This window comes from Cetorhinus maximus, chromosome 13, assembly GCF_964194155.1.
Source record: "Cetorhinus maximus chromosome 13, sCetMax3.hap1.1, whole genome shotgun sequence".
Classification (NCBI taxonomy): Eukaryota; Metazoa; Chordata; class Chondrichthyes; order Lamniformes; family Cetorhinidae; genus Cetorhinus; species Cetorhinus maximus.
The window spans coordinates 115,242,130-115,267,647 of NC_135891.1; the positions used below are offsets into that span (position 1 = coordinate 115,242,130).

Consider the following 25,518-nt stretch of genomic DNA (forward strand, 5'->3'; position numbering starts at 1 on the left):
ATAAGCTGCTTCAATGCAGATCTCTTACAAAACAATTTTGAGGAGTTTGCCTGGTGTACGGAGGCCAAAGACCTCTTCAGATTGTTCCCTCAGGTATTTACATTCATTAAATAAACACTTCACCCGAAAAACAGCACAGTTAACAATGCAGTGTTCCCTCAGCACTGGCCCTCCGACAGTGCAGCACTCTCTCAGTATTGACCCTCCAACTGTGCAGCACTCTCTCAGTACTGACCTTCTAACAGTGCAACACTCTCTCAGTACTGACCCTCCAACAGTGCAACACTCTCTCAGTACTGACCTTCTAACAGTGCAACACTCTCTCAGTACTGACCCTCCAACTGTGCAGCACTCTCTCAGTACTGACCTTCTAACAGTGCAACACTCTCTCAGTACTGACCCTCCAACAGTGCAACTGGAGCTGCTTCTGATGGCTTGAGACCCCAGCCTGGCATAGCTCTGTGCCAAGCCAGTAACTTGTCAGGCCTCACCTGTCTGTGCCCAAATATATTACTGAGAGCAGGGGCACATATGGGGGATGGGGGGGAACAGGGTGGGAAATGTCGGACGCGGTGCAAGAATTCTGCATTGGTGCCCAGGGTTTACGTTTCTGCTCCTGGTAATGACCCAGTCACTGCTAACTGTAAGTCTGTGTGCAATTCTCTCTGATCCCCTCTATGGCTGACTATAGGCTGCTTCTCAGTGATAGTTCTCCCTCTATCGAACCACCTTGTGTTTGTTAATCCAAAAAATAGTTCCTTCACATTGTGACTGTAACTGAGTAAGCTGCATCTTAAGCTGCTTCACAGGGATATTATCAAAATTTGACACCGGGTCACATAAGGAGATTTTATTTATACATTCATGCGATGTGGGTGTCATTGGCGAGGCCAGCATTTATTGCCCCTTGAGAAGCAGTTTGATACAACTAAGAGGCTTGATAGGCCATTTAAGAGTCAGCCACATTGCTGTGGATCTGGAGTCACATGTAGGCCAGACCAGGAAAGGATGGACATTAGTGAGTCAGGTGGGTTTTTATGACAATCATTTGATGGTCATCACCAGAATTTTAATTCCAGATTTCTATTGATAGAAATCCACTGCCTCCCCCAATGTTACAGGCGATCGAAAGCTTGGTCAAAAAGGTAGGTTTTAAGGAGGAAAGCGAGGCAGAGAGGTGTATAGGAAGGAGTTCCAGAGCTTAGGGACTAGGCAACCCAAGGCTCAGTTGCCAGTGGTGGAATGGTTAAAATTGGGATGCACACAAGAGGCCAGAATTAGAGGAGGACAGAGGTTTTGGAGGGTTGTCAGGCTGAAGGAGGTTACAGCGATTGAGAGTTGCGAGGCAGGGCACCAATCAAGAATATGTTGTTCAGGGAACAAATAGGCCACACACACACACCCAAGGTACCCCTTTAAGAAAAGCGCATATGCAGCCATGTGGCAATTTTAAAGGGGCCATGTAGTGCAATAAGCAGGCGGCACACAGCAAACAGAAACTAGAGGGAACATTGGGAAAGACTATGGAGGGATTTGAAAACAAGGATGAGGATTTGAAAATCAAGGTGTTGACGGGACTGGGAACATGCTGGATCAATGCCAATCCTGTTCACACCTGGTGGCTGCACACACGTTTGCACACAATACAGTGAAAATGAGATTCAGTAGCAGAGTCAGGGAGATGATAGCATAGTAGTAATGTCAGTGGCCTAGTAATCTAGCAGCTCAGACTAATCCTCAGGGGCATGGGTTCAAATCCCACCACAGTAGCTGGTGGACTTTAAACTCAATTAATAAAATCTGGATTGCAAAGCTGGTCTCAGTAATTGTGACTGTGATAACAACCATTGACTGACATAAAAACCCACCACTGAAGGAAATCTGCCATCCTTACCTGGTCTGGCCTACATTTGACCCCAGGTCACAGGAATGTGGTTGACTCTTAACTGACCTCTGAAAGTGGCTTAGCAAGCTGGGCAGTTAGGGATGGGCAACACACACCCACATTTCACCTTGACCTATATTGAAGAGAATGTGCTGATCTCTTCTGCCTGAGTGGAGTTTTGGACAATCTCAATCTAACAGATTTGACAATTTATCCTGAGTGTCTGATCGCTAGTGTGGGTTTGGTCTCCATCTCTATCAGGTTCTATTTTCTAGCTTGTTTAGACCGAGGAAATAAATTAGCTGACGATATGTAGTTGGCATGAGGCTGTGGGCTCAAGTCACATCCCAGATTTTGACACCCCACACAAGGCATCAACAATCTTCTTTTGGTCCCTGACAGATCGGCTGTCTACGGAAAGCTTTTTCTGCTTTTCATTACATACTTCTAATAGTTTTTCTTCTTAACTCGTACTATTTTGCCAGCTGTGGCTCAGTGAATAGCACTGTCGCCTCATTGTGCAGTGCTGAGGGAGTACTGCACTGTCATCTTTTTGAATAAATGATAAGGAATTTGAGAAGCGTAGAAGAAATGAGGGACCTTGGAGTGCATGTTCACAGATCCTTTTAGGTAGCAGGACAGGCGGTTAAGAAGGCAGACAGATATTTTCCTTCATTAGCTGAGGCCTAGAATATAAAAGCAGGGGGGTTATGCTAGGACTGGAAAAAGCACTAGTTAGACCACAACTAGAGTACTGCATGCAGTTCCATTCGCCACATGACAGGAAGGAAGTGATTGCACCAGAGATGCAACGGAAGAAATTTTCGAGGATATTGCCATGGCTGGAAAATTTTAGCGATGAGGAAAGATTGGATCCGCTGGGGTTGTTTTCTTTGGAACAGAGGAGGCTGAGGGGAGATTTAATTGAGTGTATAAGATTTTGAGGGGCCTAGAGAGAGTGGATAGGGAGGACCTGTTTCCATTAGCAGCGAGGTCAATAACTGGGGGGATTTATTTGAAGTGGAAGGTTTGGAGGGGTGTTGAGGAGTAATTTTTTCACATGGAGGGTTTTGGAGATCTGGAACTCACTGGGGAAAGGGTGGTGGAGGCAGAAATTGCATTTAAAAAGTACCTGGATATGCGCTTGAGGTGTTGTAACCTACTGGACTACGAGCCAAGAGCTGGAAAGTGGGATTAGACTAGATGGCCCTTTTTCGACCAGCATGGACATGATGGATTGAATGGCCTCCTCCTCTGCTCTAAGTCTATGTTTCTATGAGAGATTGTAACCCCAGAGTGATGAGTGTGAGGGACGGTATTAACTGACTTCTAGCCAGAGTGAAGCTGGCCAAATGTCGCTTAAGCCTCCTGCTCTGCCTCACAGCTCTCCATTTCGAGCAAACATTTTGCACGGTTTCACATGAAGCTCACAATTCCGGAACTGCTTTAAGAAGAAAAGAGGGTTCTCTCTTGGGAGGTCTACTGGGCCTGTCCCTCACTAATCAGGCTGAACACAGCGCCTTGTTGATATCGACCTCATTATTGCAACTCCTTTTTCAAAACCGAACAAATTACAGCTTGAGGTTCCACTGGGGCAAGCACACCACTGAGCAAGGGAGAGATCTGCACCGCACAGTCTTAGCTTGGATGACCCAGCCCTCTGTCCAATCCCTCCATCCAATTCCTCTATCCCTCTCCTCCATCTGATCCCTCCATCCAATGCCTCATTTCCAGCTCCCTGACCCAGCCTCCGTCCCATCTCCCCATTCCCCCCGCCCACATCCCCAGTCCCAGCCCTCTGGGTTAATTGAGATGTGTCCTGGTTTCAGCGCCCCTGGGTTACAGAGGGAGAATTAGCCAGAGTTCCTGCCGCTGATCCCTATCCGGCGATACCTGTTGGAAATTGTAAATTTGGTGAAGACGTGTGCGAGAGCAGATAGGGCCCGGCTTTGATGGCTCCCATGACGCATTAACTCAATGTCTTCCCTGATTTCAAACTCACTGGGGCTAGCATTGCCCCTCACTGGTTACCCCTCAGGTAATAATCAGACTCACCCATTCCAATGTCCCCCTCCTACCACCCTCTGTAAACTTGAGCTCATCCCAAACGCTGCTGCCTTTCTCCTCTCACACACTAAGTCTGGTCACCCATCCCCCAGCCGCGCTCACCCTGCGCACACATTAACTCCCAGTCCACAACACCTCGATTTTTAAAGCTCTCATCTTTATGTTCCAATTCCCACCATCTCTGCAATTTCCTGCAGCCCCATAACCCTCTGGGAACTCTGTAATCCTTCACTCCTGGCCTCTTGTGATCCTTGACTTCCTTCACTCCATTATTGGCAGATGTACCTTCAGTTGCCTCAGCCTTAAGCTCTGGAATTCACTCCTGAAACCCCTCTCCCTCTCTCTCTCCTCCTTTAGGAGGCGCCCTAAGACCTACCTCTTTGACCAAGATTTTGGTCACTTGCCTTAATACCTCCTTATGTGGCTCCGTATCAAGTTTTGTCTGTGAAGAGCCATGGGATGTTTTACTCCATTAATGATGCTATATCAATACAGATTGTTGTTGTTGGTGCAGTACTGCCATGTGGGCACTGGATGTCACTGCCGCTCATACAAAACAGACACCAGACCGGGTAAAATTCAAGGCTCACTCATTGTTACAATGGGTGGGATTTTCCGACCCCCATCACAGCGGGATTCTCCGCTGGCTGGTGAGCCAGCTATAAGTCCATTGACTTCGGCGGGACCGGAAAGTTCCAGCCAGTCCATCTGTTCCTGTGTTCAAACTGTGTGCCGCATGTCATAAATCTGTAAATCAGTCTCTCAATTCCTGGGGAAGGATTTCCCGTCGGGGTGGGGGGAAGTGCAGGAGCGGGCGCGGGCAGGAGTGCCCAATCGGGGGCGCGCCGCCATTTTACGTGGGCGGGCCAATTAAGGCCTGCCCGGTGTGACATCCACCAGGAAGCGCTATGCGCTCCCCTGTGCAGGCGATGGGGAGATTCCCTCAGCACTCTTTCATGCATGCACGCGAAAGAGCGCACTCATCTCCCTGAGGCTAAGTGCTGCCTCAGGGAGATAGGCGCCAAATTTAAAAATGGTACAATGAAACATAATTTCCCTGACGTGTCACTGTGTCATGTGACTCTGCCACATGAGTTGGGACATGCCCATCACTTTAAATCAAACATTTATTAAATTTTTAAAAACCCTCATGAAACCTCATCTCGCCCGTGGATGGGATTTCATGCTTTTTATGAAACCCGCCAGGGCTCCCGACCTGCCCGCCAACCTTTTAAGGTTGGACGGGCAGGTCCATTAATTATGTCAATTACTTTTTAAATGGCCTCAATTGGCCGTTGACAGGTTGGCGGGCACACAGCTGATTCGGCTGCGTCCCCGCTGACCTGAAAAATTGAAATAACGCGGGGTGACGTGGGGAGTTCCGCCCGACATCATTCCGCGTCATTTTACGCGTTGGCGAGCGGGTCCCGCTGCCCCCTGCATGCCGACCTAAAAATCCTGGCTCTGCAGTTTCCAGACAGGCTGCTCTATTGCTGTTATCCCACAGCATCAAAACAGATCATCCATCTCACTTATCTTTGTGGGGTCTTGCTGTGTCAAGAATGGGTGTTGGGTTTTGCCTCACTAAGATTTGCCTCACCTGCCTGCAAAGTTGTTGCGTGTGAATTATTTTAAGGAGTTTTTCAGAGAAATGAGAAGGTGTGAAATGAATGCGCCATTTTTTCACTGTTCCTCACGTTTAGCACCATTTGAACCTTCCCAGCGATTCTGTTATATCCTTTGCCTTTCCGGTAAAGTTTTAAACAAGTCCGCCTTTTCCACAGCGCTTAAAGTCTGGAGTCCCCCCAGTTTTCCTAAGGCAACGTTCCCCTGGCTGGCGAATCTAAAACACGGGGGCACAGTCTCAGGATAAAGGGCCGATCATTTAAGACTGAGATGAGGAGAAATTTCTTCACTCAAAGGGTTGTGGATCTTTGGAATTCTCCACCCCAGAGGGTTGTGGATGCTTAGCTGAAAAGTGTGTTCAAGGCAGGTTTTTGGATACTAAGGGAATTTAGAGAAATGGGGATTTGGGAGTACAGAACTTGAATATTGCTGAAAGAAGAGAGACATATTGTCAAAACTTTTTTGCCTTACACTCAAGTGAGTGGGCGGAGAGTGCAGGATGAAACACTTCAGCAACACGCTTCTCTTCAGCAATATTCAGGATATGGGGATAGTCCGGGAAGCTAGAGTTGATGTGGACGTTGAGTGACGGAGCAGGCTTGGAGGGTCAGGTGGCCATCCCCAGCTCTTGTTTCATATGCCCTTATATATTCGTCCGTCAACACAGGCTAGGCATTTGCTTCTGGGGCTGTGCATGGAGCTCAATAGTGTGTAAATTGGCAAATTCCTTCTATTCTGTTGGAAAACACTGCAGCCTCCTCACCCTGATTAAAGTTTGTTCATTCATGGGATGCAGGCATTGCTGGCAAGGGCAGCATTTGTTGCCCACCCCTTGCTCTATGGAATGAGCGACTTGCCAGGCCATTTCAGACCATTAGTGAACCAGATGGGTTTTTAATGACAATTATCATGGTCATGAGATTAGCTTTCAATTCCATTTCTTTATTGACTGAATTTAAATTCCACCAGCTGCTGTGGTGGGATTTGAACCTGTGCCCCCAGAACATTAACCCGGGCCCCTGGATCCAGTGACATTACCACTATGCCACCATATCCTCCCCCATAAAGCTGCTGAGCTCCTTCCTGTTGGCAATAGGACTGCTGACGTGGGTGACCGAGGCTTTTGGGGGCTCGAGGTTTAATGTCCCATTTCACCAGACAAGCTGTGCCAACCCTCCAGGATTGTCTTGGAGGCTTCTGGAATTAAACACAGTGCCACTGCAAACCCCGGAGAAATATCGTTAAAAAATACCATTTTATTTTCTTTGAACACTTTTATTAATTATAAAAATATCAGACGTGGGACTAAAAGCTTGTTTAATTGACAGTGGAGAATTATCCAATCAGGTAAGGAGTGTTGTAATATGCCTTTAAGGAATAGCAGCACGACATCACGAGAGGAGAAGTGTGTCATGCGATTCAGTCTTAGTTTCACTTTTGCTTTTGAACAGTGCGCACACAGGCACATCTCTGCTGCTGATGTTTTCAAGCTTTCTACCCATGTATAAATATTCTCATATACCTATTCTGAATAATGAACCCACATCCCTTATGACCGACTGGTGTTTATATCAGCATAACAACACGACAATGAGGATACTCACTTTCCAGTTGGCTTTCGCAACCTCAGGATGTCCCAAAAACACTTTACAGCCAATGATGTGGTGTTGCTGTTGTGCAGCAGCCAATTAACGTGCAGCAAGATCCCACAAACAGCAACGTGACAATGAACAAGTAATCTGTTTTAGTGGTGGTGGATGAGGGATAAATATTGGCCAAGATATGCCAGAGATAACTCCCCTTATTTTCTTCAAAATGGTTCCGTACACATTCTGTATCCATCAGAGAGGGTAGTTGGGGACCTTGGTTTAATATCTCATCCCAAAGAAGGCACCTTTGACAGTTCAGCAACTTGGATCATGTGTTCAAGACTCTGGACTCTAACTTGAACCCACAATGTTTTGACTCCAGGGTGAGAGAATATCCATCGAGCCATAATTTGGATGGTTAGCCTTGTTATGTAAAACCTATTCCTTATTTGCTCAGCTCTCCCTGCCCCATTCTCAATAGGAAGTGGATTTTACTGAGTTGTTGTGGGTACCATATTGGGCTTGGATTTCCAAGAAATTTCCCACCGGCCGCTGTTAGTTATCAGTATTAATTTACTGAGAGTTTCCACAGGAAAAACTGTCACATTTCCCAACTGACCGTCTGTATTAATCTAAAAACATGCTGCATTAAAATCACAATTAAAGAAAAGGCTGAGGAGCCTAATCTGCGAACTTCTCCGATGACTGAGTGGGTAAAATGCTTTCAGCCACTACTTCTGCCTTGGAGGTGAGAGTTCTACCACTGGTGGCCGGTGACTAGTGGAGTTCCGCAGGGGTCAGTGTTGGGACCACAACTTTTCACTTTATACATTAATGATCTAGATGAAGGAACTGAGGGCATCCTGGCTAAGTTTGCAGATGATACAAAGATATGTGGAGGGACAGGTAGTATTGAGGAGGCGGGGAGGCTGCAGAAGGATTTGGACAGGTTAGGAGAATGGGCAAAGAAGTGGCAGATGGAATACAACGTGGGGAAGTGTGAGGTCATGCACTTTGGTAGGAAGAATAGAGGCATAGACTATTTTCTAAATGGGGAGAGAATTCAGAAATCTGGAGTGCAAAGGGACTTGGGAGTCCTAGTCCAGCATTCTCTTAAGGTTAACTTGCAGGTTGAGTCGGTAGTTAGGAAAGCAAATGCAATGTTGACATTTATTTGGAGAGGACTAGAATATAAAAGCAGGGATGTGCTGCTGAGGTTTTATAAGGCTCTGGTCAGACCACATTTAGAATATTGTGAGCAATTTTGGGCCCCGTATCTCAGGAAGGATGTTCTGGCCCTGGAGAGGGTCCAGAGGAGGTTCACGAGAACGATGCCAGGAATGAAAGGCTTAACTTATGAGGAACGTTTGAGGACTCTGGGTCTATACTCAATGGAGTTTAGAAGGATGAGGGGGGATCTGTTTGAAACTTACAGAATGCTGAAAGGCCTGGATAGAGTGGACATGGGAAAGATGTTTCCATTAGTAGGAGAGACTAGGACCCGAGGGCACAGCCTCAGAGTAAAGGGAAGACCTTTTAGAACAGAGATGAGGAGAAACTTCTTTAGTGGTGAATCTGTGGAATTCATTGCCACAGAAGGCTGTGGAGGCCAGGTCATTGAGTGTATTTAAGACCGAGATAGATAGGTTCTTGATTGTTAAGGGGATCAAAGGTTACGGGGAGAAGGCGGGAGAATGGGGTTGAGAAACTTATCAGCCATGATTAAATGGCGGAGCAGACTCGATGGGCCGAATGGCCTAATTTCTGCTCCTATGTCTTATGGTCTTATGAAGCAAGCAGGCAGCTGACGTAATAACACCTGGTATAGCACAGATCCACGCAGAGCTCGCTCTGACTCAGGTAACTCAGCACTTCCAGTTAGCCCAGCAACGACAGGGAACTCCTTTAGCACATCAAGAACTTTATTCTGTATCTAACCCCGTGCTGTACCGGTCCTGGGAGTGTTTGATGTGGACAGTGTAGAGGGAACTTTACTCTGTATCTAACCCCGTGCTGTACCTCTCCTGGGAGTGTTTGATGGGGACAGTGTAGAGGGAGCTTTATTCTGTATCTAACGCCGTGCTGTACCTGTCCTGGGAGTGTTTGATGGGGACAGTGTAGAGGGAAATTTACTCTGTATCTAACCCCGTGCTGTATCTGTCCTGGGAGTGTTTGATAGGGACAGTGTAGAGGGAACTTTACTCTGTATCTAACCCGTGCCGTACCTGTCCTGGGAGTGTATGATGGGGACAGTGTAGAGGGAGCTTTATTCTGTATCTAACCCCGTGCTGTACCTGTCCTGGGAGTGTTTGATGGGGACAGTGCAGAGGGAGCTTTACTCTGTATCTAACCCCGTGCTGTACCTGTCTTGGGAGTGTTTGATGGGGACAGTGTAGAGGGAGCTTTACTCTGTATCTAACCCCGTGCTGTACCTGTCCTGAGAGTGTTTGATGGGGACAGTGTAGGGGCAACTTTACTCTGTATATAACCGTGTGCTGTATCTGTCCTGGGAGTGTTTGATGGGGACAGTGTAGAGGGAGCTTTACTCTGTATATAACCGTGTGCTGTACCTGTCCTGGGAGTATTTGATGGGGACAGTGTAGAGGGAGCTTTACTCTGTATATAACCGTGTGCTGTACCTGTCCTGAGAGTGTTTGATGGGGACAGTGTAGGGGCAACTTTACTCTGTATATAACCGTGTGCTGTATCTGTCCTGGGAGTGTTTGATGGGGACAGTGTAGAGGGAGCTTTATTCTGTATCTAACCCCGTGCTGTACCTGTCCTGGGAGTGTTTGATGGGGACAGTGCAGAGGGAGCTTTACTCTGTATCTAACCCCGTGCTGTACCTGTCTTGGGAGTGTTTGATGGGGACAGTGTAGAGGGAGCTTTACTCTGTATCTAACCCCGTGCTGTACCTGTCCTGAGAGTGTTTGATGGGGACAGTGTAGGGGCAACTTTACTCTGTATATAACCGTGTGCTGTATCTGTCCTGGGAGTGTTTGATGGGGACAGTGTAGAGGGAGCTTTACTCTGTATATAACCGTGTGCTGTACCTGTCCTGGGAGTATTTGATGGGGACAGTGTAGAGGGAGCTTTACTCTGTATATAACCCCGTGCTGCACCTGCCCTGGGAGCTTTTTGCCCTCTACTCCCCTTCCCTTTCTGTGTTCCCCTCCCCCCTCTATTGCCCTCCCTCCCCTTTCTCTCCCCCATTTTTTCTCTATTGCCCTTTTCCCTGTTTCCCCCCTATCCTCTCAGTGCCCCCTTTTCTCCCTCTATTTCTGTTTGCCCTTCTCTCCTGCTTTCTTTGTTCCCCCCTTTCTTTCTCCCTCACCCCCCACCCCCACCCTGATTTTCTACTTACCCTCCTCCCTGGCTTTCTCCTTTCTCACTCTTTCTCCCCGTCAGCCACTACCCAGCCCTCTTTCACACTGCACTTAAAGCACAAGCTTTCTCTCCCCAGCCTCTGATCCTGGCATGCAGCTTGAGTATGACAACACACTGCACTCTCCACCCGCCCCCCTCCTAGCAGTGAAGCTTTAGACACTGGTTATTGGGCTCTGTTTTTAGTTCATCCTGCTTGAGCTTTCACAGTAGCACAATCTCTGGGGCTTGCTTGCAAGCAACTTGCATCTTGCTAAATGGCTGATTCTCCGTTAAATAACTCCTGGCCTTCCTTCTCGAGATTCTGGATGAAGCGCTGGTCATTTAAAAAAGGTACCGTTTTACTTTCTAAACAGCCTGTTAACACTTTGCGTCAAGCCTTTTAGTTATTTGTGATACGTTCTGTCCGAAATACTCTCAAAGTTTCGTTCAGGTCTCATTGCCTGTTGTTTGCCTCGGCTCGTGATTTATCTCTGAGTGAAGCAGTCTGACAGTTATGTCCTGAACGCTACCCCTAGTTCCAGGGTTTGTGGTGCTTTAGCCCAGTGAGTTATTACCAGGAGTAGTCATTCTATGTGCTAGGTTCCAGAATCTGTACGGATCCAATGGGGCAGCTAGGACTTCAGAGTCCCTAGTTTGAATCTCTTGACAGTCTTTCCTAGGTCTAGACAAGTTTCTGATGGTGTCAAGCAGTGAGGACAGAAGACGAGAGTTCACAGAATTCGTGGTGGCAGGTTTTGTTTATCAGTTTGGATACCACTTGATGTTGGCTTCATATGAAAGTCATTCTTTGGCACTTAACGCTGTGATCACTGATATACGCATTTGTGTATGGATATGTTTATGTGGCTAAGTGTGTGGGTGTGTGTGTCTGTGTCTATCTGTCTGTGTGTCTCTCTGTGGGTAGAATTTTACGGTCCCATCGTGATGGGGGTGGGGCCAGAAAATGCTGCGAGCCGTTCAAAAACCCATTGAAATTGGTGGGACGGGAAAATCCCACCGGCAGGAGGTGCAGTAACATGCCACCCAATGGGTCTGTTTATGTGTGCCTGTGTTTGTGTGTATTTCTGTGTGTTTGTGTGTGTGTCTGTGTGTGTGTGTGTTTGTGTGTGTGTGTGTGTGTGTGTGTCTGTGTGTGTTTGTGCGTGTGTCTACATATAAGTGTATACATGTGTGTATCTGCTATATATTGTTGCTTGTGTGTAGAGTTTCTTCACATGTGTGTTTTATGTTTGTGTGCAGAGATCTGTGTGTAAGTGGGTGGAGTTTCTGTGTGTGTGTTTGTGTAAGTGTGCAAATGTATGCGTGGAGTTTGTGTGTGCACTTGTATAAGTGTGTATGTGTATATGTGTGTGTGTATATATACATATATATATATATGTGTGTGTGTAACTGTGTGTGTGCATCTGTCTGTATGTGTATATGTGTGTGTATGTGTGTGTGTAGAGTTTCTGTGTGCATGTGTGTGTCTCGCATATACAACCACAACAGGATGCAAGCTCATTTCTGGAACGGCTAACCCTTGTTCCAGCTTCTATCTGAGGAAAACATCCAACCGTTGTTACCACAATTGGACATTTGCAATCTAACCGTTAAACTGGTTTCCTTGGTCTTACTCTTTAACTTTTCTTCTATATTCTTTGATTCAGTGAACAAAGAGATGTACAGTCAGGGCTTTCTTCCCTCTGCTGTTTAACATTCGAATCCTTGGCCTCGGGGTGTTGTTTGGGTACCACAGCGACTTCAGGTTGTCAGCCTTACCTATTGGTCAGAAGGTCATGGGTTCAATCCCACTCCAGACACCTGCGCACATAGTCTAGGCTGACACTCCAGTGTGGTACTCAGGGAACACTGCGCTGTCAGAGATGCCAGCTTTTGGTTGAGATGTAAAACTGAGACTCCATCTGCCCTCTCGCATGGACATAAAAGAGCCCCTGGCCACTATTTCAATAAAGCACAGTCAAATTCTCCCTGGCTTTTTCCATAGAGGTGTGTTTCCTGCATAGTAACAGTAACTACACTTTAAAAAAGTATTTAATGGGCTATAAAGAGCTTTGGGACATCCTGAGTTTGTGAAAGGTGCTATATCAATGGAAGTCTTTCTTTCTTTTTTGTCCTTGCCAATATTTATCCCTCAAGTAATATCATTTGATTCATTGTTGTTTGTGAGAGCTTATGATGTATAAGTTAGCTGTCATGGTTCATACCTTACAAATGACTACGCTTTATTGGCTGTACAATCATTTTGGGATGCTGTGAGATTGTGAAATGTATGTCTAACTTTCATGTGCTTCCCATAAGTCATGTTTCTAATGACTGATGCTCCTTATGAGTGATTCTCCTTGTGAGTAATGCTAGGGTTGCCAACTCTCCAGGATTGGCCTGGAGTCTCCAGGAATTGAAGATCAATCTCCAGGACATTGCTGTGTGCAACCCTGGAGAATAATCATCAGGACATTAAAAAAGATTGTCCTTTTTTGTCATTTTCGTCAAACATTTCCCTTCATCAGATACAAACATATTGAAAATGGGGGAAAAAGGCTGTTTGGCTGATAATCAAGCATCATCCAATTGGGTGATGAGTCTTTTAGATTTCCATTTGGCATAGGAAGGCAGTACGTCACAAGGATGGATGTGTTAGAGATTTGGTAAAGGAGTTCAAAATCATGAGGGGGCTGGTTAGAGTAGGTAGGGAGAAAATGTTCTCACTCGTAAAAGGATTAAGAATGAGAGGGCACAGATTTAAAGTGATTTGCAAAAGAAGCACACGTGATGTGAGAAAAACTTTTTCACACAGCGAGTGATTCAGGTCAGGAATGCACTGCCTGGAAGTGTGGTGGAGGCAGGTTCAATCAAGGCATTCAGGAGGGCAGTAGATGATCATTTGAATAGAAACAATGTGCAAGGTTACAGGGAAAAGGCAGGAGAATGGCGCTAAGTCATAATGCTCCTTTAGAGATCCAGCAGACATGATGGACTGAATGGCCTCCTTCTGCCCCATAACAGTTCTGTGATTCTGTTGGTTGACTAATGGCTGGAGTGTGGAAGCAGGTCATGTGATAAAACCTCCAGGAATACATTTAATCATAGTTGGCAACCCTAAGTAGCGCTCACCTGAGTAAAGTTCCGCATGAACTGTGCTTACTATGAGTGACGCTCTGTGTGAGTATCACTCCAGTGAGTGCTGCTGCCCATCAGTGACATTCCTTCCAACTTGGTGGCCCTGCTACGAGCGTGGGAATGTCCCTTTATCATTAATCATGTAATATCCATTGTGTTGATTTCTGCCTGGCTGATTTCTGTCTTCTCATCTATTGCTGATGACACTGTTGGTGATTGTGGGTTGGAGGAGTTTCTCAGCCTGACAATGTGAAGGAACCAAAAATGACTGCTAGAATAGCCTTGAATCGTTCTCCTAGAATTTGGAGCATTCTGCATCTGCATGAGTCTTCTGTCATATTCACGATCTTTCCCGTGTGGGCTCTGGAGTAAAATATTTTTTTGAAAGACCAAAAATGGTAAAATTAACACCATTGTGGCATGGTGTTGTCATGCCCTTTAATGCTGACAGAATTTCCTCACCAGACCAACATCCGAGGAAGCTCTTCCCCTTTCCAAAGGTCTAGACATGTTTTTTTTTAATCCATTTGTGGGATATGGGCATCATTGGCAAAGCCAGCATTTATTGCCTAACTATGCAGGGCCTTGTCACTCTTATTTGACTTTTCTTTAGCAGTTTTATACAACTGAGTGGTTTGCTAGGCTTCAGAGGGCAGTTAAGAGTCAACCACATTTCTGTGGGTCTGGAGTCACATGTAGGCCAGACCAGGTAAGGACGGCAGATTTCCTTCTCTGGGGTTTTGCGACAATACGATAGTTTCATGGTCACCATAACTGAGACTAGCTTTATATCCCAAATTGATTAATTAATGAATTAAATTAAAATCCCCCCAGTTGCCTTGGTAGGATTTGAACTCATGCCACATGAAGCATTAATCCAGGCCTCTGGATTATTAATCTAGTAACATTAACACTATGGTATCACCGCCTACACATCCTGCCTGCCATTGCTTTACAGTGGTTTAATTAGGAAATCTGAACCCAGATTACTGACCAGCTCTCACAGTCTGGTGTGTTTGATAACAGAGCAGACCCAAAAACAGGGAAGGGGAGAGAAGCAGCTCCAACAAAGTGATTCCCACCCTGAATAATTTCCTTTGCAATTCCTTTCTCCGCCAGCCCAGAGCCTAGGCTGGTACACGACTGCAGTACTGAGGGAGAAAGGTCTCTCGGGATGATGATCCTGCCATTGTGGGGCATGGTAGAGGGATCAGTGGAGCTTTTCCTGCCCTACATCCGCCTGAAGAGACCAAACAAGGCTCCTTTATCACCCTTTCCAGTCCCATCTTATCCAATGTGCTGCCTGGAATCATTCTGTAACACCGAATGAAAAATTAATTGCCAGAATGCACAAGGATCCACAAAGCTCCTTTGCATTCCTCACATTGCAATACAATTCCTGAAAGGCTTCACATATTTGAATGCAGTGTGCAGTGCTTGTGTGACTGACCAGCTCCATCTCCTTCAGCTCAATCCCCCATCGTCTTCCCTCCCCTTTCCTATCCCTCCCCTTTTCTCCTCGAACGCTCCCTCCCTTCCCTCCCTCACCCCTCCCCGCTCCTCCTTCCCTCCCCTCCCTCATAAAAGGTGACCAGAAAAATCAAGAATGCTGGTTTCTTATGCCTGAGCGGGACTCTGGTCAGGAGTGGAACCTTGAACACAGAATCACAGAATTGTTAGGTTGTAGGAGGAGGCCATTCGGCCCATCGTGTCTGCACAGGCTCTCTGAGCATTTTAACTTAGTGCCAAACTCCTGCCTTTTCCCCATAACCCTGCACATTGTTTCTATTTAAATAATCATCCAATGCCTTCTTGAATGGGTCAGTTGAACCTGCCTCCACCACACTTCCAGACTGTGCATTCCCTAACTACTCGCTGTGTGAAAAAGTTTTTTTCTCAACTCGCATTTGCTTCATTTGCAAAACACTTTAAAACTGTGCCCTCTGGTTCTCGATCCATTTACGAGCGGGAACAGTTTCTCCCTATCTACTCTGTCCAGACCCCTCATGATTTTGAAAACTTCTATCAAATCTCTTAGCCTTCTCCTCTCCAAGGAAAACAGTCCCAACTTCTCCAATCTATCTTCATAACTGAAGTGTCTCATCCCTGGAACCATTCTTGTAAACCTCTTCTGCACTCGCTCCAATGTGTTCACATCCTTCCTATAGTGTGGCACCCAGAACTGTACACAATACTCCAGCTGAGGTCTAACCAGTGTCTGACATAAGTTCATCATAACCTCCCTGGTCTTGTATTCCATGCCCCTATTAATGAAGCCTAGAATACTGTATGCCTTAGAAACAGCTCTCTCTACTTGTCCTGCCACCTTTAGTGACTTATGTACATATACACCTAGGTCTGTCTGCTCTTGCACACCCTTTAGAATAGTATCCTTTATTTTATACTGTCTCCCCATGTTCTTTGTACCAAAGTGCATCACCTCACACTTCTCCACATTGAACTTCATCTGCCACCTATCTGCCCACTCCACCAATGTGTCAATGTCCTTTTGAAGTTCTACACTGTCCTCCTCACAGTTTACAATTCTCCCAAGTTTTGTATCGTCCACAAACTTCGAAATTGTCCCCTGCACAGCAAGATCTAGATCATTTATATATATATCAGGAAAAGCAAGGGTCCCAATACCGACCCCTTCTTCCAGACCGAAAAATACCCATTAACCATTACTCTCTGTTTCCTTTCCCTCAGCCAATTTTGTATCCAAGTTGCTACTGTCCCTCTTATTCCATGACGTATAGCTTTCCTCAAGTCTGTTGTGTGGCACTGTATTGACCGCCTTTTGGAAGTATGTACACACCACATCAACGGCCTTGCCCTCGTCAACCACCTCTGTTATCTCTTCAAAAAACTCCAGCAAGTTAGTTTGGCACGATTTTCCTTTAACAAATCCATGCTGACTCTTCCGAATCAATCCACATTTTTCCATGTGACTGTTAATTCTATCCGGAAAAATTGTTTCTAGAAGTTTCCTCACCATAGAAGTTAAACTGACTGGCCTGTAATTGCAGGGCAGATCTTTACAACCTTTTTTGAACAAGGGCATAATGTTTGCAAATCTCCAGTCCTCCGGCACCTTCCCCCCTACTCCAAGGAACATTATAGCCAGTGCCTCTGCAATTTCCACCATCACTTCCTTCAATATTCTTGGATGTGTCTCATCTAGTCCAGGTGCCTTGTCAACTTTAACGTACCAAAAGTTAGCTGTGATTTCATGAGAGAGAGAAAAAAAGAAAGACTTATATTTCTATAACAGCTTTCAGTGTGTCCCAAAGTGTTTTACAGCCAATGAAGTACTTTTGAAGTGTAATCGCTGTTGGCATGTAAGAAACACATCAGCTGATTTGTGCCCAGCAAGCTCCCACAAACTATAATGATTGTTTTTTGTGGTGTTGTTTGAAGGATAAATATTGGTCAGGGCACTGGGAAGAACTCCTCTGCTCTTCTTCAAAACAATGCCCTGGGATCCTTTATGTCCACCTGAGGGGGCCAAGGTTTAAGGTCTCATCTGAAAGATGGCACCTCCAACAGTGCAGCACTGGGCTGGGGTGTCAGTCTGGCTTACGTGCTCAAGTTTCTAGTGTGGGGCACGAGCCCACAATCTTCTTGACTCCGAGGCGAGAGTGAACCCACCGAGTCACGCCTGCAACAGGTGGAAAAGGAATTAAATGTAAAATAACACACATGATATTTGGTATGTTTAATCCATTTTCCAAAATTATTTTCATATGGGACTAAAAAGTGGACCAGACTTTGCATTGTCCCCATTAACATAGAAACATAAAAACTAAGAGCAGGAGTAGGCCATTCGGCCCTTCGAGCCTGCTCCGCCATTCATTATGATCATGGCTGATCATCCAACTCAATACCCTGCTTCCGCTTTCTCCCCATACCCTTTGATCCCTTTCGCCCCAAGAGCTATATCTAACTCCTTCTTGAAAACATACAATGTTTTGGTCTCAACTACTTTCTGTGGTAACGAATTCCATAGGCTCACCACTCTTTGGGTGAAGAAATTTCTCCTCATCTCAGTCCTAAATGGTCTACCCCATATCCTCAGACTGTGACCCCGGGTTCTGGATTCCCCCACCATCGGGAACATCCTTCCCGCATCTACCCTGTCTAGTCCTGTTATAATTTTATAGGTTTCTATGAGATCCCCCCTCATTCTTCTGAACTCCAGCGAATATAATCCTAATTGACTCAATCTCTCCTCATATGTCAGTCCCGTCATCCCAGGAATCAGTCGGATAAACCTTCGCTGCTCTCTCTCTATAGCAAGTACATCCTTCCTCAGATAAGGAGACCAAAACTGCACACAATATTCCAGTTGTGGCCTCACCAAGGTCTTGTCCAATGCAGCAAGACATCCCTGTTCCTATACTCGAATCCTCCAACATACCTTTTGCCTTCTTTACCACCTGCTGCACCTGCATGCTTACCTTCAGTGACTGGTGTACAAGGACACCTAGGTCTCGTTGCACATTCCCCTCTCTCAATTTATAGCCATTCAGATAGTAATCTGCCTTCCCGTTTTTGCTAGCAAAGTGGATAACCTCACATTTATCCACATTATACTGCATCTGCCATGCATTTGCCCACTCACTCAGCTTGTCCAAATCACACTGAAGCATCTCTGCATCCTCCTCATAGCTCACCCTCCCACCCAGCTTTGTGTCATCTGCAAATTTGGAGATATTACATTTAGTTCCCTCATCTAAATCATTAATATATATTGTGAATAACTGGGGCCCCAGCACCGATCCCTGCGGTACCCCACTAGTCACTGCCTGCAAGTGCTTCAGCACCTGAGAACCAGATCATGAGTCCCAGATCTTTTCGAAAAGCAGAACAAGGATCTTAAACTTCTCATGACAAGATAAAACTACTTTTAATAAATCCTTAGAACAAAGTCATACCATCCACTCATGGAATTGCTTGTAATTGTACCAGGCAGCTACTACAGGTAAAGGGCAAGCTAAAAGGCGTAAAGTAATTAAACCAGGAGAGAAAGGTCAGAGACATGTGAATAAAACGCGAGATCAGGAGGACAGGTTAGGTTGTGTGGTGCAATTAAACCTTCTTCATACAAAACATGCAGAGTACAAGAAACAAATTGAATGAATTGCAGCCGCAAATTCAACTTGGAGGGTATGACGTAGCGGCCATGACTGAGACATGGCTGTGCAAGACAATCAGGACTGGGAATGAAAGATATCAGGTTATTAAGTCTACAGGAAAGAAAGGGAAAATATTAGAGGGCAAAGAGTGGTCCTAGTGATCAAGGGTGAAATCACTTCAATGATAATGAGGATATAACTGCAGGGGAGCAGGCAGTGGAGGCTTTATAGATAGAAGAAAAAATAGAAAAGGAGTTAAGACTGTAGTGGGAGCAGTGTTTGGGCACCTTAGGAGCAGCTGTGAAGTGGCAGATTGTATAAATGCAGAGAGTAGACAAGCAAGTAGCAAAGGCAGAGTGGTTTGAATGAGAGATTCTAACATTCATACAGATAAGCAGACAAGCACTTTTCAGAAAGGTAATGAATTTCTTGTGTGTTCAGAATGGTTTCCTGCAACAGCTTGTCCAAGAACCACAAGACAACAGGACACGTTAAATTTAGTAGCAAGTAATGATCCAGTTTTAGTTAACAGTTTTATGGTGTGTGAGCATTTATTTAATAGCAATCATAAATAATGGGCAGATACTCTAATTGGCAGGACGTGACTAATGGTGTCCATCAAGGATCTGTGTTGGGCTCTCAACTACTCACTATAATTATTAATGACTTAGATGATGGGAAAGATAACCACATATCCAAATTTGTTGATGACACAAAAATAGGCAGCATTGTAAGCAGTGTAGGTGGAAGCAAAGAGATATTGGTAGATTAAGAGAATGGACAAAATGGTGACAAATGTGAACTTGTCCACTTTGGATCTAAAAGGGATAGAACAGAATACTTTCTAAATGGTGAAAAGCCAGAAACAATGGAGGTTGGAAGAGACTTGGGGGCCCATATACATAGATCATTAAAATGTCTTGAACAAGTACAGAGAATAATCTAAAAGATTAATGGAATAGTGGCTCTCTTTTCTAGACGACTTGAATATAAGAGTTATACTTCAGCTATACAAAGCCCTGGTTAGGCCACACCTGGAGTTACTTTGAGCAGTTCTGGGCCCCACACCTTAGGATGGATATATTAGCCTTGGAGGGGGTGTAGATTTACCTGAATGATTCCTAGTCTGCAAAGGTTAAGCATCAGGAGAGATTAGACAAACTAGGTTTGTATTCATTGGAATTTGGAAGCTGAAGGAGTAACTTAAATTAAGTTTTCAAAGCATTAAGGGGGACAAATAGAGAGGATAGAGAAAAACCATTTCCTCTGGTGGTGGAGTCAGGATGTGGAACAGGCTTGAAGGAATAAATGGCTTCCTCCTGTTCCTAAATATTGCTGCACATCTCTGTGGTACAGTTATTGCTGCAGTGTTTAGTGTAACTGTGGACAATGCGTTGCCTGCTAGGGCAGGGCTTCCCAAACTGTGGATTGTGACCTCCAGTGGGATCGTGAGGTGAGATTTTGAGGTCACGAGCTCCGAAGCAGCAATACCTGCCGTGGAGATCGGACTGAGCGCCAACAGCTGCAAGACCCCTTTAAATCCTCAGATTTCTCTTCAACTGGCCTAACGGACAGGTCTTTAAGGCCTGATTCATGCTCCAGTAAAGGTTGTGAAAAGGTGGGTGTTTGCCTTTGAAAGAACCTCCTGCAATTTAAACACTTCCCACCATGCTCAGCCTCCCTCCGGCCCACACCCGCTCAGTAGCTGAAGCCCCTCTCCCTGGCTCAGTAGATGAAGGCACGCCTCCACACCACGCACCCCCACATCCCCCACCCCCCCTGCCACCCAAGCAGCTCTCACACCCCCGCGGATTTTCACTCTGGGGTCACACAAAGTCTGGAGCATTAAAATGGGATCACATCGGGAAGAGGTTTGGGAAGCAATGTGATAGACTGTTGCAATGGTGTTATCCACCTGGACAGACTCTTTAAGAAAAGATCGGAGACTGTGAGACCCTGGGGTAACTTAACTTAAGCTTTCAGGGAGGGAATTGACAAAGTTGGTCCCAAGATGTGCTTCTGAATTGCGAATAGTACATTAAGAGTCAAAGCTTAAAATTGGAGAGGATGGAGTAAATGATGAGAAATTGTTTCCAATTGCTCAAGGGTCAATAACTGGATAGCACAAATTTAAAGAGCTTGGCAAAAGAATGAGAGGTGACATGAAGAAAAAACCTTGTTATACGATGAGTGAATAAGATTTAGAATTGACTGTCTGACAGTGTGGTGGATTCAGATTCATTGATAGTCTTCAAAAAGGCATTGGATGAATACTTTCAGGAGAAAACAATGTAGGGAGAGAACAGGTGATTAGGACTGACTAGATTGCTCTTGGAAAGCGATGGTGCAGACTTGATGGGCTGAATGGCCTCCCTGCGCTATTCTATGATTCTTGACCCCAATTATAAAGGACATGAGCCACGAGGAGAGATTAGAGATGCTGAAATCCTACACTAGCCATGAAGATGCTTCATTAGGGGTATGAGAAAGGGGGCTGACTGCAGGGTTGTGTAGGATTGGTTTGGACACTCCAAACTGGGCCCCGAGTGCAGCCCGATCAGAGCATTACCAACCTTCAAGGATCAAGCTATAAACCTAACTGATCCTACTCATAACCAAGCGACGATGTTGAGTTTGTTTGTCAACTCATTAAAAATCAATCGTTCAAATACCATTAACCGTCTAGTAATTAAATAGCTTTTTTTTTATCAACAATGGTCTTTCTGACAATTATGAAGGTAAAATTCTTCTTCAATTTGCCAATATCTGGTGTTTTTATGAAGCTGGAAATTTGTAACAAATGGCTGCTCCAGTAAGTAATGGCTGGTCCAGTAAGCTCTCTCCATGGTCCATTGACCTGTGCAAACACAAAACTCCATTTCTGTCTGTAAGGCCCAATGGTTATTCAATAGTTGTCAAGGTTCTCTGATCTTGCTGAATAAATTGTCCTGTGTCTTGCATTGTACAACCGAAAGCCAATTAAAACAGCAAAGCCAGTTAGCAGTGAGCTTCTCGAGACAACAATCTTGTAAACAGGGCTAACGAGTTGTAAACATTTGCAAAATGTTTTATTAGCTTCCCTGATCTCCTGTTAGCTACAGGGCTGGAAATTTGCCACGGAAGGTTGGAAGCTTACCAGTTTGTTCGGTGGACATTGCTGAATTATCTGACCTCAGCTGGAAGAGTTGCTTTTCGGGCCCCGCAACTCACCTTGGCGTTGGGAGGACTCAGCCAGGGTCCCCACCCTAGATTAGGTGGCCGAGGTTGGAAAGTGTGCATTCTGGCATCAAATGAAGACAGCATCCAGCTTCGTTGCAAAATCCCCGACTGTCAAGCACTGACAATAATGGTCTCGACCCTCACTGAGGGGGCTGCTGGAATATGGCAAAATATCAGTCAGCATGGGCTCAATGGGCAGACTGCCCTCCTTCTGTGCCGCGATGGCTCTATGGGTCGGATTTTCAAAGAGCTGCGGGGTTGGGATCGGGTGCGGGCGCAATTTAAATGTCACAGTCCTGGAGGCCATCGCAGGACCCAGGCCGCCTCTGGGATAGATTTGAATATTTAAAGTGCTGGTGAGGGGAGGGGCGGAGAAATAGCTCGCCACCAAGTAACAGCAGCTTAAGCCCCTTTCGGAGCTCGTTAAGGGGCTGGGACATGGGATGTTCGGGAAAGCAGTTTTGAAACCTGATTTCAGTCACCCTGAGCTGTCTGGTGCATGTTAGTGTGCAGGCGTTGGGGGGTCACCATGGGGCAAAAGAAAATTCACGTCCAATTAGGCTTTAAATGAAATTTGAAGGGTCAACGACGTCGTACCTCAACTTGAATCCCTGGCCACTCTGTGCCATCTTTATCCTCCTGGCACTTCCATAAACTCTGCCTGCTCTAGGGTTGCCAACTATCATTAAATGTATTCCTGGAGGTTTCATCGCATGACTTACCCCCCCATCCTCCAGCCATTAGTCGGCCAACACATCCATTCTTGTGACGTACTGCGTTCCTACGCCAATTGGAAATTAAAAACACTCAATTGGACGATGCTTGGCTGTCAGCCAAAGAGCTATTTTCCCTCCATTTTCAATATTTTTATATCTGGTAAAGAGAAATGCTCAAAGAAAATGACAAAAAAAAATCTTTTTTAATGTCGCGGTGATTTTTCTCCAGGGTTGCACACAGCAGTGTCCTGGAAAGTGATCTTCAATTCCTGGAGACCCCAGGCCAATCCTGGAGGGGTTGGCAACTCTCAGGACAACATCAGTCCTCAACATGTGTATCGTCTGTGGCTTTGTCGCTGGCATCAGGTGGGCAGCTCCCGCCTCCAGGAAGCGCTTGACGCCTCTAACTGGGCACCAAACTTGTCTCCTTCCCGACATTTGAATATAACGTTGTGAGAGTGACACAGCTCAGTTCATGGGGAGGCAACCCGGAATTCATCTGGGTGTTGGCTTCCTGATTCTGTGTTGAAAATCCAGCCCTATAACGCGGTGCCAATTCAATAAGAGAAAGTAGAAAATTGAGTCGTAAGAAAACCGGAGAAAGAAAAATTTCTAATTAAGATAAAAGCAAAATACTGCAGGTGCGGGAAATCTGAAATAGAAGCAGAAAATGATGGAAAAACTCAGCAGGTCTGGCAGCATCTGTGGAGAGAGAAACAGAGTTAACGTTTTGGGTCCGTATGACCCTTCTTCAGAACTGAAGATGCTGCCAGACCTGCTGAGTTTTTCTGTTTTTATTTAACATTTCCAACTGTTTGGTACAGATGGCTTGGATGTAAGGGCTCAGGGGCAAAAACAGAGAGGCCAGGACGCCGAACTTATAAGAGGATAAATAATGCCTGGCTTGGTTTCAAATATGTAAACCTCCCTGCAAGGGAATCTTTTGGCCCCCTATTAAGGAAGGATTACTTAAGTGCAATTGCATATTCATCAAGGGTTGCTAGCCTGCAACCCCTGAAGAGTTTACAAGAAAGATTTGGCATTACCCGGCAGCTCTTCTGGACGAGATTTAAATTGAGCAACTTTAAGAAGCATTACACTGAAAAGGCATTCAGTCTGTAAAACTACACTCCAGTTATGAGTCAGTGCTTTCAGATGAGGAACTCGTTGGGGGTAGGAGGATGCCAGGAAAGAATTAAAAATATTAGAACTGTGGAGAGTTGTCTATGACGTATTGATTGCCTTAAAATTAGAAATAGACTTTTCAGTAGATTGATGAGCCAACTTCGGAAACGCTTTAGAAGGGACAGGGAACTGTTTTTTACCCCTTGCTTTGGGTGAATCATTGAATGTTAACAGCACTGAATGAGGCCATTCGGTCCTTCATGTCTGTACTCGCTCCTTGAAAGGGCTATCAAATTCCACTTCCCTTCTCCCTGGTCTTTCACTATAACCTTGAAAATTTTCCTCTTCCAACTTTTCATCCAATTCCCTTTTGAAAGTTACTAGTAAATCTTTCTGCCTCCGCCCCTCCCCCCCCCAATTTGGACCAGTACCTTATTTCCCGGCTTTCCTGGTGTTCCATTTTAAGGAATACAGTTCGGACCAGTATTCTTACTTCCCAGTTTTTACTGTTTTTTTTTCCTTCTGGGCCCGCTCTTGCAGGCAGCACAACAAATCACAACGTCAAAGAATTCTCCTCATCCCCCCTGTCTGGATCTTTTGCCAATTACCTTAAATCTGCGTCCTCTGGTTACTGACCCTCCCCCTACTGGGAACAGTTTCTCCTTATTTGCTCTGCTGAAATCACCCAACACTTGAACTGTCTGTCTTTCCTGTGTCTATGTTCCCATCCGATGAACTAAACACATAAGTGAAAGCAGAAAAATGTACACCTTTCAAAAGATTGCAAGGGGTATTTGTTATCCATTTGGTTCACATGCGGTACGCCAATTAAGATCTTGGAAAGGGTTGTTTGGTACCTTGCTAATGTAGCATGACTGGCCTGTTACTTTTGAAAGGGTTTTGTTCATGTCAGATGAATCAAGATTCAATTCAATGTGCTTTATTCATCAAAAAAGCCAACTTGACTGAAGAATGTGTGACAAAGATGGATGTCAAAGTAGTTTCCTTGATGCCCGAACATATTGGGCAGTATTTAGCTGAGTAACTGTAGTAATTGTGGTTTTGTTAAATATTGGATTGTACCTTTAAGAATAGTCCTGTGATATAAGGTCACATGATCCGTGTAAAACAATGTGTTAGCAGCGCGGGCTACCTCCGCTGTCAGTGTAGAGATAGAGATGGAGTTGAACACACGCATGTAGTTGCTGCTGGCTGTATTAATGTTTCCACTTAGAAAGTTGTCTGCAGATCAACTCTATTACAAATAGGTGACATGGCCAGTCTACAACAAACTGGAAATGAGGATAACTCGGGATAAATCAAGATAAATCGAAATCAGTACTGTACCTCACCCAGCGATTGTGAGTATCAACGTCCATTTAAAATAACAGAAGATATACTCACCCAAAATGTCACAATTTGGTAGAATCGATCCCTTTGAGCCAACCACAGATGATTGGTCTCAGTATATAGAATGTCTCTTCTTGTTCTTCTTTCAAGCAAACAAAATCATGGGGGATGAGAAGAGGCGAGCAATCCTCTTGAGTACTTGTGGGAGCAAAACCTACAGTTTGATTCAAAGTCTGACGGCACCCAGTGCCCCAGATTCAAAGAATTTCAGAGAATTGGTGGACCTCATGAAGGGACAT

The 25,518-nt window shown here is 45.3% G+C and overlaps 1 protein-coding gene across 1 annotated transcript in view; it reads left to right on the plus strand.

Annotated features, from left to right (window-relative positions):
* The first annotated feature begins 10,735 nt into the window (after window positions 1-10,735).
* The window catches only part of arhgef18b (rho/rac guanine nucleotide exchange factor (GEF) 18b), a 184,411-nt gene continuing 169,628 nt past the window's right edge, over window positions 10,736-25,518 (plus strand). Inside the window, exon 1 of the mRNA XM_078556077.1 lies at window positions 10,736-10,884. Coding sequence (XP_078412203.1) covers window positions 10,809-10,884 — 76 coding nt within the window. The 5' untranslated portion in view covers window positions 10,736-10,808. The remainder of the gene's footprint in view (window positions 10,885-25,518) is intronic.